This window comes from Coturnix japonica, chromosome 1 (assembly GCF_054131305.1).
Source record: "Coturnix japonica strain WE chromosome 1, WE-NBRP24, whole genome shotgun sequence".
Lineage (NCBI taxonomy): Eukaryota > Metazoa > Chordata > Aves > Galliformes > Phasianidae > Coturnix > Coturnix japonica.
The window spans coordinates 31,481,071-31,493,496 of NC_140663.1; the positions used below are offsets into that span (position 1 = coordinate 31,481,071).

Below are 12,426 nucleotides of genomic sequence, written 5' to 3' on the forward strand. Positions count from 1 at the left end.
AGAAATGTGTTTAGGTTTTCCTTCTTTACACGGTCTTCATCTTCTTCATAAACAGCTGTAATCAACAACATCAGTAATGAGCCTGAGACTGACTTCAATGTCTCTGCCAACCCTGCTTTACAATAATAGGCCAGTTCTGCTCCAGATCGTGCTCATTTAACAAACATCTTTTGGCTACTGGTTACGGTTACGAATAAAAGGATTATCAGGCATTTATGGTTGTTCAGTGCAATCCATATGCAATCCATACCTTCTTCAAAGCAGAATTTATTTAGCTGTGCTTTTAAAGCACAGACTGCTGGATAACCATTGGGTTAGCTTCAGCTCTTTGCATTCTCTAGAATAAAATTCCAGCAGCAAATTGGAAACACTTTCTTATTCTAGGTCACTTAAAGAGTATATATTCAGACACAGAATATGTAAATCTTGTAACTGAGTAATGCTCAATATGATGCATTTAAGAGAGGTTTCCTACCATGTCATCAAGACTTTCTGAGCAGGATGTGGAAACTTCTCTGCATTGGGTTCCCTTGTTTTCTCTACATGAAGTTTCAGAGTTAGATAAATGTTTTATAGTTATCTATTTAGCAAGAAAAGTGTCTTTTCCGGTCCCCAGGTGTGAGCAACAGGGAAGAAAAGTCAACCAGAAGCAAATTTGGCAGTAGGTAGTTCTGTCCATTTTTTGCCCTGTGAGAAGTCCCCCAACATCTGCAACAGAGGTGTTCTCAGTGGAGGATGTGGAGCAGATGCCCTCCCTAACAACATTAGGTGAGGGACCTCTTGGAATCGCAAACTGTCCATGACTTGTCTTGGGCAGGAGTGAGGAGAGGAAAATAGGGCAACGGAAATTAGAATTGTGTGAGCAAGAGAGTTTCTGTTGGGTGACCCAACTGAAAAATCAAGAAAGAAAATTAATTTGGAGTCAGCCCAAAAAACTCATCCAACTCAAAATGAAACAACTCATTATGCTTTCAAATCTCTTTTTATCATTTGAGAGAAAATGTAGGTAAAACTCTAAACCAAAGCACTATTTCCAAGTGCAAAACTATTTTCTTTAGAAAACGTCAGAATGAAATATTTCAATTTGATTTCCCTTTTCTGAGTTGTAACTATTGATTGAAGTGAAACCCAGCATACCTGACTGGAAGTACATCTTTATTTTCTTCTGGTCAGTAACTGTCCCAGACATTTCCCCTGCTGTAAAGGAAATCCTACCTGCCATCCTTCACACATCCACAAGCCACATGTGTCCTGCAAGAAGAACTTAGTAGGACATTCTGCCTATCCTGCTGCATGACATTTTCAGGGCTCCAGCTCATTAGGTTTCCACTGTAGAATCTTTTAGCTGGTTGTTTTCAAGATTAGAGAAGTTAATAAATAGATGAATGACTGTCTCTAGCACTTGTGGACAAATGGTTTGTTTAGGTTTAGCCAGAACATGGAAAGCTCAAGAGATGCATCTGACATTTCTGGGTAGGGCAGCTTAAAAAAAGGACAATGTAGAAGGGGAACAGAAAAAGTAGAAAAAAGAAGGAAGTTAATCATCCATTGGTAAAGAGATTGTATCAGTGAGCAATAGTGCAAGTAGTTCTTGGTCTAGTCTTTCTAAACAAGGAAGAAGACAAGCATTTCTAGAACAATTCCACCTCATTCCACCGCATTATCTTTATAAACTTCAGTGGAGTTCAAACAAATCACACCTGGATAATTCTTTTTACTTTCCTTCATCTGTAAAGGGAGACAAGTGTATCTCTGGGAGAAGGTCATCGATAGTCAGTGAGATGAATTCCCTAATTTGTGTTTAGCTTTGCTCTCTTTGCTGTCAGCTGTTGCAAGTTTGAATGATAAAGTATGTCAGCCAAGAACTCATGACAATATAATTTCTTATGTCACTAGTAAGAAAATAAATATACTTTTCAATATAGTATAAGTTTAATTCCCTAAATGGATGGTTGCTTTTGTCTTGAAATCTCTCTGGATCACAGTCAACAAGGCATAGTTTAATACTGCTTTAATGCTAATTCATTACAGTACCTGATGTAAGACATTGCAACTACAACTGGATTAGTTTTGATTTCTCTTTGAGTAACTGAGGAAGCTACACAGGCAGAAATATTTTCCTGTCAGTGTTTATAGCACATCACAATACCCAGTCATGAGGAGTCTTTAAGATGCCTCCTTAGCACACTTTTTTCTTTCACTATTTGGACACTTTTTGACCTCTTTAACCTTCATGCAGCCACTTATGATCCTGGGTGTACCAGAGCAACTCGTCTGTCTTTGCCCAGGGGATGCTGCTGAAGGAACTGATAATGACACCAAGCTCTCTTCTGAACACTCCCAAATCCATGGTGCTGCTGAGCACTCCTTTGTCTTAGCACTACGGGTCAGTGAGTTTTCATGTAGTTCCTGCTACTTGTCCATTTATCTCTGTCTCATCTGACTCGGGAGGACAGTCTGAAACTTTCTGCCAGTGGCCATTCAAGATAGGACCTTACCTAAGGAGAACTACTCAGGCAGAATGAGTGAACCACACCAAAGATTCTCAGAAGTGCTATTTTTCCAGCATCTCCCCACGAGAAAAGCTGATCCACACACTCTCCACAAAACCCTGTCCTGTGGTAAGCTGAAACTTCAGATTTAATGAAGAATCCTGTCCCCAGAATGAGTTTGCATCCTTTCTGGATACAAGAATACAGCCACTCAGCCCAGCAGCCCCCCAGGCATGATACGTCACCTCCCTTGCTTTTCAGTAAAAGAGAAAAGCTCTATGAGACGGCAGTATTTGAAAACCAATATCTCTTTATTATAATAAATTAAAAAATAAGCATTTATGAAACAATCCATCTGCATATAAATATTACACAGCAGTTTTAATTTTACAGTTCATTCTGAAGCTTCTGGTCTCCATAAATACATCCCTGTGGCTATGTTTTAATTAATCTGTATAAATACAAGTACAGTATAATTACTACAAAATTATTACCTTAAAATAAGTTACCATTAAATATGAGCAACAAAACTAATTTCTGAATGTCTAAAGTTCCAGCTTTTCAGGTAAAGGTCAGAAGAGGGCAACATACACAAGAGAGATTTTGAAGTCAAAGGCTGAAAACTCCCTGGCTACAGAGCACTGCCTACCTTGGCCAAAGCTGACTCAGAGGTGTCAAATCTCAGCCTATGAAATACAGAAAGAGTTGTCTTATTCCAGAGCGGATGAGCAGGATAGGAGCATGCCTTTGAAAACAACCAGTGTGCAACAGTGAAGTGGAGCCACAAACGCTGTTCTGCCGACTTCATTTTCCAGGCAGGCAGCAATATGCTTCCATCTGTGCCCACCTGATTTGCTATTTCTGGTACAGACTGAAAAGTGTGCTGCAGCTACCGGCAGGATTTTTTGCACAGTAGTTAATCAATGTGGGTAATAGTAAGAGCTCTGGGAGATATTCCATCAAGACTAATCTGACTGGTTTTTCTTTTCAGTTTTTCTTCTTGTTCCCTCCCTTCTTTGGGGCATCAGTACAAGCATTTTCTATGTAGTCAAACAGTAAATCCAGTTCTCCGATGGCTTTGTTCTTTCCATTCTCTCCCAACTAGAAAAGAGCAGAACACTGGTCTTAACATCCCTCTATTTCTCAGAAGACTTAAATTAGGCTTGTCACAGAAACTGCACTGAGAACTTACTCTCCTCTTTCTCACAAGTAGTTCTATTAAAGTCAATATATCATCAAATATAAACTAGCTCATTCAAATCCAGTCTAGTATACACAGTAGCTCGCAGCTCAATTTCTAAGGGCTAATTACTATAAGATATGCAGAGAGTTAACAGCACACATGAAGGAACCCTGGAAGTGGAAACACCACTCGTCTCCTCTTTAATGCCCCTGCAAACTTCACCTTTTATATAAATTCCAGAGCTTGCTTCATGACTCTGTCAGCTTTACTTTAGTTAAAAAACTGGAGTTTTGAATGGCACTTCTTAAAAACAGGGAAAGAATATACCTCTTTCATTTTGCTCTTCATCTCTTCCAGGTTCTTTTCAATATGTTCTCTGTTTCCTGAGTGTTTCTAAAGAAAGAAAATATCCAGAGGTAACATTGACAGATGCATGTGACAATATGCTGCTTTTCTTTTTGTTTTCTTTTTTTTTTTTTTCCCCTTTTTCACACGTTTCTATCAACCTCCAGTTCGATATCTTAGATCTGAGGTTTCCTTTCATATCACTGTCTCTTGCCACTATTTGCAGATTTCTGAGATTCAGGAGCAGTGACAAGAATCACAGTCAAGGGAAAGAAAATCAACACTACTTACACATCTGCTCAGCTCCGAGATCAGGGATGCCAGGAACTGTGCCACATCCTCAGCATATGGGTACCGCTCCTTGGCCTCTGTGAGGACGTCCTTCACTATAATCTCTGCAATCCTCTTCATCACGTAGCAGCGGTTGTTCTCCTATGTGTTTAAGTAAGAGGTCATGTTAAATAGTGGGAAGAGGCCAACGAGTGCTGCAGAACAACATGGGGATCTGTCTTTAGCTGGAAGACTCACCCTGATGTTGACATAGATTTTCTGACCGATGAGTCTATTGTCAGTGTCCTGATCTGAGACCCTGGCCTGAGGGGAAAAAAAGGAAATGTCAGGTGAGGATGGGAGACTTACCTAAAAATTAACAGTGAACCCTGAGGTTTCACCAATAACAGTTCCAGTGACAAAAAGAAATGGACACTGTAAGCAGGTAGGTAAGGTACAGGAAGGTAAGCTTGGAAAATTCAGCTGTTTCTTTCCACATCTGCATAAGAATCAAGGTCACAGGAAAGTAAATATGCAGAAATCTGAATTCCTGTCCCTCTTGTAAACATCGGAGGTCGTAGTGGTTATGATGACTAAACCAGAACCTGCGGGTAGCCATCCTCAGCATCTCCCACAGTGCTGCATCATCTCCCACAGCGCTGCATTGCAGCCCTCGATGCAGTATGTGGGGGGAGATCCACACATGATAGAGATGGTCAAGAAACCTGTCCAGGCATAGAGCTGAAAAGCCAACATGCCCAGCTCTGAGAACAAGAGTAATTTAAGATCATATCTCACAATTGTCCCTGTGTAGCAGCAGCCGCTCCAGAGGAGCTGAGCAGCTTCCCTTGGCCACAGCACCAGTGGGCAATGGGACTATTCCACACATCAACCTCTGTCCCACTGCAAATGTTTTTGTTTTCTGTATGAGTGCAGAAGAAAGAGAGATAAATGATGAAGGCAAGAAACCAGGGCACTGGCAGAGAAGGAGGTCCTCACATCTTGCCATGAAGGGAAAGTGAGTTATCATACCATTTCAGCCAAGGTGTAGGTGCGATTCCTGATGTAGGGCTGCTGGAAGTTGGTTTTCCTTAGCCTGCAGGCTTGATGGGCATTGGAAACCATCCCTATCCCTTTTGGAGGGAGAGGGCTGGTGAGAAGAAGGGGGAAACAGCAACAGCAGCAGAAGACGACCCATCCCGAGTAACTCCTGGTCAGGGTGTGCAGGGTGGCCATGGCTCACGTCCGTCCCAAGGGCTGTAGTTACAGCACTCAGCACTGATGATAGAAAGCAGTGTTAGCAGTGGGGAGAGTGAGCAAGGGCAAAGGGAGAGAGGCAGAACGGCTGCAAGCCTTACCTTTGCTGTGATTCTCAGTGTGCTGTGAAGGAGGTGAGGTGTGCCTTATATAGGGACATCAACATCCCTCTCAGCTTTTTTTGGGGGGAGTATTGGTGGTGAATTAAAAATGACATCAGCAAGTCTCTTACTTTCCTGTATCTTCTTCTGAGAACTTCCTAACCACTACAAAACCCACAAATACAACTTCAAGGCAATTGTAACCTTCAGGTTCTTATAAAGTAAACCAATTTTTAATGCAGGGACAAAGCGGGGGCTTTTACTGGGACTGTGATCCTGAATCCTTTTCTCATAAAATCATCTGAGAAGTTAATAGATTTGTGCCTTCTGTCCCAATTGTGCCATATTAACTGCATTGGTAATTTGATGGCAAATAACATCATATGTATTAATTTATATTTGTCTTCTGTTGTATAAGACTAGTGACCCACTGGAGATGATGAAGGTACACAGATGGTCAGAGATCGCTCCAGACCTAGAGCACTATGACCAGCTCTGGTTCTCACCTCGAAAAATCCCTTCCCACACTGGGCTGCACTGGAGCCATGGGCTATCTGCCCATCAGTGCTCATTTCTCTCTGGGACATCAGAAACTGTATAGGACCAACAATGAATTTATCACATCCCTCATCCTCACACTCCCATTTTCCAAAAAATGATCCATATTTTAGGCTGTAATCAGGGGTAATAGCCAGAGCCGAGGCCACCCACTTACACTTTATCTTCTTCTGACACATTCACATCCTTCAATTCTCCATGCTTCTGTCACTCCAGTTGCCTCCCATCTCATCTCTGTGTGGCTCTGAAGCCTCTGGAGCTGCACCTACTCACCCTGAAGCTGCTTCCAGCAGAGCCACCATCACCATGATCCTTTCCATTACCCTCACATGTATGCCACCCATTCTCATGCCTGGCCTTCAACAGCAAGCCTGGGTTCAGGATGCTGACCACACAGTTCATATCCCAAATGTACCACAAGACTATCCAAGAACATGTTTATAAACTCTTTTCTGTGAATTTATTTGCCAGGTGAATAAGCCCAATAAGAAGATGGGAGGGTGCATTACAGGTAGACAAAAACAGGCAGTGAAGAACAAAATGGGAGAAATACAGGCAGAGACTGTTTCAAAGTGTTGGCCTTCTCTGAAGTGCACTCCCATGAATTCCTCTTCAGGGGCTGACAGCCTGATAACCACCGCCTGCTTTAAATTTTAAGCTAGGTTCCTCTTACTTCTCTACCAGCTCATCCAGCAGTTCAGATGTCCCAAGCCCAGAACAAAAGCCGTGAACAGAAGTTCTGACTCTTTCCAAGGGGAGCAATAGCCCCTGTCTTGCCCCAGATCCTGTCCTCCTGAGCTTCTAGACCCCACTTCGCATCCCTCTGATCACACACTCTCACTTGACACAGTTCCAGTTTTGCCGGACCTCGTCTGGCAGCTCTGATCTCATGGAAAGTGTTTGTGGCCTGTGTATGCAAGTGCTGTATTACACACATCTGCCCAAATTGTGGTGAGGAGACCACATGGTCTCAGGATTCCCTTACTGATAGATACCTAAATATCATCAGGCATATGGATGAGGAATTAGATGCTGAATCTGCCTCCTGCCCTCTTTTACGCAGTGATTACAGGATCTCTTCTATCTGGCTTCTCTAGTATTTGCGAATCATAGACTTGGATGTATATATTTTCATAGGAAGCATTAAGTCATACTTCATGAGCCTCTCTCCCATTTATGCTGTCAGAAATCTCTTTCAGTTGCGCATCATTGGCTGTGCCATGCTGTCTTCCTTCCGAGGCTTGCAAAATGTCCTTATTTCATTTGTTTGCTTTATCTCTGCTGCTCATACTTTTATTTTCCAGGCATCAAAAGGACAATTTTCAGTTTTAATTAATTCTTACTTCACGAATTTCCTTTTTATGATGTTTGTAAAGCCTTTGCATTACTTAATCTGTCTCCCTTTTTTAGCTTGCTGTGAATACAGCCAAGCCAAAAAATGAAAGTTCAGAGTCTTTCTGGACACAAAGTTTAGCAGTTCACCTTGTTCTTCTTTTACATCAGTCCACACCTGGCCATTTCCTGACTACTTTTTACCAAGAGACTGCTGGTTCTTGATGTACCTCTGAGTTACGGCATAGCCGTGGTCATGGCTGCAGTTATTTCCCTTAGCATGTCAAGCTGTTCACAGATTGCATTTTCTTCTCCATGACGTCCCAAGAAGCAAGCATCTGTCCTACCACTGACCTCACTAATACAATTTTAAAGCTTAATTACATGGAGTTTCCCTACTTCATTAAGAAACCATAGCGGTTGAATATTCTCGACAATGACTTCTTGACCCATATTGAACACAGAGGATTTTTTGAGGAGGACTGGAACTCTACATCACATCTACCTCAAAAGCCACAGACACTTCCTTCTTGCTTTGAATGAGGCCACAGGTGAATAACCAATACTGTACTTCCATGTCGTACTTCAATCTGTGTATCACTAGCACACTGCCATGCAGGAGTTTCCTTCAGCTTTAATACATTTTCAATTAGATAAGTTTTATTGCATTATTAGAAACATCCTCAGGATCAAAGCATTGGACTGGAAACATTGTCAAGAGCTGAGATTTTGAAGACTTTCTGTGTTGTCTTCTTGGGTCTTTCACCCAACAAATTCCTATTAAGTATTTGTATGAATATACCGTAGATGACAAAGTGCTCAAAACTGAACAGACAAAACCCCCCGGCACAAGAAGGATGCAGAACTCTTGGAACAGGTCTAGAGGAGGGTCACTAAGATGATCAGAGGGCTGGAGCACCCCTCCTGTGAAGAAAGGATGAGAGAACTGGGCTTGTTTAGCTTGGAGAAGAGAAGGCTCCAGGGAGACCTCACTGTGGCCAGGTCATTGGAGGCATTCAAGGCCAGGCTGGATGTGGCTCTGGGCAGCCTGGTCTGGTGGTTGGTGACCCTGCACATAGCAGGGGGGCTGAAACTAGGTGAGCATTGTGGTCCTTTTCAACCCAGGCCATTCTATGATTATATGATTCTATGAACCTATCTGAAAACATCTCCAACTTTCAAGTCACTCTCATCCCCTTCATTTTGCTTCTTTATTTACTTCATATCAATTTCATATTATAATTTTGTTTTATTCTGATGAGCATTTTAAAAATGCATTATCCCCTAAATGAGCTAAATCGTTGCACTTTATTTAAGCTCTTCTAAGCTAAGATTTTTCCTAGTCTTTCAAGCTTGGAAAAAAGTAAAGCAGACTCTGAAAATATTTCAGATCACATCAACAGAGTGACTGAGCTTGACCAGGCCCTCTGGGTCCATCTGCTCCATCCCCTGCCTAGTAGGGCCACCAGCACATGGTGCCCAGGGCCATTCCAGGTGGTGTCTGAAGATCTCCAGGGAGGAGATCCCAAAACCTCTCTGGACAGCCTGTGCCAGTGCTCTTTCATTTGCACAGTACAGAAGTGCTGCCTGACATTCAGAGGCAACCTCCTATGCTCGCCCAGGTTTGTGCCCACTGCCTCTTGTCCTTGCACTGGGCACCACTGCAAAGAGTCTGGCTCCATCCTCTTTGCACCCTCTCTTCAGATACTTGTACGCATTGATCAGGTCCCCTAAACCCTCTTCTTCTCCAGAGAGAACATTTCCAGCCCTCTCAGCCTCTCCTCATAGCAGAGGTGCACTGGACTCTCCCCAGCACATCCATGTCTCTAATGCACTGGAGATAGAATTTGGCACAACACTCCATGTGTGGCTTCACCAGAACTGAACAGAGGTGAAGGAGGTGTGGTGATGAAAGTGATAAAGCTCCAGAGGAGCCTTATTTTAGTCAGCTCTCTGCCCAACAATGAAAACATCAGTACTGAATATTGCTCCTTCTTACACAGTATACAAAATAATTGAAATTTATATCTTTGCCTGTCTCCATCAAAGGCCTAATGATGAATTAGACAGAGAAAATTTGTTGGAAGGAGGCTTATATTATTAAAATTGCTTTGCCTGGGAACATTAGTTGAATCTGGAAAAGACCTCTGTATGAAGACACGCCAATGCTCAGAGCAGATACCACTGACTCAGGCATTTTCCAGAGGATGTGCGATTCACATAGCTCCCATGACCGTGACACTTCTGTACAGTGAGTAACATATTTCCTCTGTCAGTAACACTTTTGCTTGTATGTCTGATATTCCATCAAACACTTTTTCTGATCTTCACTCAGCTCTGTTATATCATCTCTGGATCTATTAAGTGAAGGATTTTACATGAGAAAAATTGGAAAACTGGCATTTCATCTCATAGAAAATCTAAGTGGATGAGAACTAATAATTCATTGTGCTCTAAATTTTCAATTACATTCTACAAAAGATAATCCTTCCTGGCATAAAAGCCTTTATTGTCACCTCAGAAATGCTGACGTAGCAGAGCTCCTAAATAAGGCCAGCCAGAGCCACAGTGAGACAACACCATGCAGCTGTTTCTGATAGTACTACTGCTACCCCAGGATCACTGATGCTGTAACTTTCATTGCAGTATCAGGACGGTTCTGTGGTCACAAAGAAAACAGAAATTAACAGAGCCAGTGGAAGTGTTAACAGATGTTAGCCCAGCGGCTCTGCTTCTGCACAAATGTTGTTGACATCAATAAAACATAAAGAAAACTTTAGTTGGACTTCCCACCAGACCCATCATTTGGATGGATGGGAGAAAAGAGAACTGTATCTGTCTCAGTGCACATGGCTTCATGCTTCCAGTCACCACTATTCACCCCTCCACCAAACAGCAGCTCTCCTGCTTCAGAGCGTAAAATCAAGCACAAACTCTGTCACTTTGCACAGTGACCTACATATCCAACTGTGGCTCACAAAGAGTCAGATCAGGTGAACTGAAACTTCAGTTCTTCCTGTTAATGTGGTGTGCTTGCACAGCAGTGACTCAGTGGCATGGCAAAGTGGAATTACTGACAGAGTGCATTGAAGAAAACCACCCTAACTGGGAACAGAATTATGCAAGCTGGCTTATAATCTGAAATTCAGTGGTACACGGTTACTTAGGTTAAGAAATAACCTCAGCATCATACACCTTGATTTACCAAGTAAAGACTTATCACGTAACAATTCCACATCATTTTCAGTAATTAAAGATGTTCCGAAGGGAAGCAACAAACTCAAGGTGAAGTAGTTCTATGCAGACACTGCCCTTACGTCAGCACTTTCCATTGATGCTCCTGGAGAAGTCCTTGGCTGCTCAGTTACCCTGTACAACAGGGAGCTGGAGATCACAGTTCATATCTCCTTAACAGTAACCTTCTAGTTAGCATTTGTCTCTAGGAAGCCAAAAGACCGTGCCCCAGCCTTTCTCCAGCCCAAAGTGATGCTATTGTCCATCCCCAGGAGAATAACACAGCCAGCGAGCTTCCTGTTGAAGTGGAGCCATTGTCAAGAACATGAGATTTATGGAGCCAAAAGGAGTCCCAAAGAAAACAACTTAGGATGCTGTTTTCCTGGGTTATCTGTTTTTAGCTGCATGTCGTGTCAACTAAAAGAGATAAACCAGCCAAAGCCAGCTTCCCCTGGAAGTGTACTGCACACTCCTCATGAGAGCACTCCTCAGGGAGCACACAGCCCCATATGGCCTGGCAGGACAGAAGCAAGGACTGCCATGACAGAAGCAGTCTGCTCATCCCCCATCCCCACTAGAGAGCTGGGCACACAATGTCCCAGGACAGGAAGCAATGCTCCTGTGTGTGTGTGGTGAGCACAGTGACTGGAGAGGGACCAGGGATAGGACTGCCCCACAAGGACAGGTTTTCTGGATCCTGTCAGCCATTGCCATTCAGCTTCAAAGATGATCAGGGGGCTGGAGCACCTCCCCTATGAAGACAAGCTGAGGGAGCCAGGCTGGAATCGGGGCATTTATTTAGGTCGCTTCAAATGAAAGCTGCTGTTGGAAACAATTTGTTGGCTGTCGTGGTTTTCTTAATTGGTGAAACAGCTTAAATACTAATTAGCACTTTTTCTTCTCTCTCATTTGTGTTTCTGTGCCTAAAGGAACTATTTTGCTTCAGGCTCTGCTAGAAGTCAGTTGACTAGTGGATAGCAGAGCTCCCACTTGCAACAGATGGCGACAGGGCTCTTTGCTGACAAAACATACCATGTGGTAAGAGCTGCTCTGACAGCAGAGCATCAGCTGCCTGCCCAGCCCTACAGAACAGGCAGCTGTAATGAAGCACTATGGCATTATGCAAATAAGAGTGCACTGGATTTTTCAAAGAAGCTGTGCTTTTTACTGCATCTTCAAATACTATAAAGTAGTTCACTGGCTATTATGGATAGCAGTAGGGGAAGAAAGAAGCTCCCAGTGTTATCTGCCAACAACAATGCTGAGTCAGATGAAGAGAATATCTTAGTACATGGACATGAATTTGAATGAAGGATAAAGTGGATGGCTGGTAGTTTCACGTCCCTTGACCCTTCCACAACAGATATATTTTCAGCCTGTGGCCCTTAGCCCCAGGGAAAACACAGACTACTTGCAAGGACCAGTGAAAGCAAAACCTTTTTCGGGAGGCTATTACCCTCTGCATAGGGACCCAGGTAAGCGATAGAGAAACACAAGTCTAGTTAACTACTTATTGGCATGAATCATAGAATGGCTTGGGTTGGAAGAGACCTCAAAGATGACCTAGTCCCAGCCTCTCTGCAGCAGACAGAGCTGCAAACCACTAGATTGGGTTACCCAGGTAAGGGAATACCATGTAACCAAAGGCCTTTTT

General features: G+C 42.9%; 1 protein-coding gene across 1 annotated transcript; it reads right to left on the bottom strand.

Moving 5' to 3' along the window:
• Nucleotides 1–2,807: 2,807 nt before the first annotated feature.
• Nucleotides 2,808–5,586, bottom strand: IL22 (interleukin 22). Its single transcript, XM_015855740.3, has 5 exons — nt 5,323–5,586; nt 4,549–4,614; nt 4,312–4,452; nt 4,003–4,068; nt 2,808–3,593 (listed from the first exon to the last, which is right to left on the bottom strand). Exons 1-5 carry the CDS (start codon nt 5,524–5,526, stop codon nt 3,480–3,482), a joined length of 591 nt encoding a protein of 196 aa, XP_015711226.2. The 5' UTR covers nt 5,527–5,586; the 3' UTR covers nt 2,808–3,479.
• Between the last annotated feature and the right edge of the window lie 6,840 nt (nt 5,587–12,426).

Bases quoted from the DNA above. Each gene is read 5' to 3' on its own strand.
- IL22 (XM_015855740.3), bottom strand. From the start codon at position 5,526: ATGGCCACCCTGCACACCCTGACCAGGAGTTACTCGGGATGGGTCGTC. The intron at 4,069-4,311 runs GTAAGTAGTGTT...TTCTTTCTTTAG, and splicing joins TCTCGGAGCTGAGCAGATGT to AAACACTCAGGAAACAGAGA. The intron at 3,594-4,002 runs GTATATTCTTTC...GCTCTTTTCTAG, and splicing joins TGAAGAGCAAAATGAAAGAG to TTGGGAGAGAATGGAAAGAA.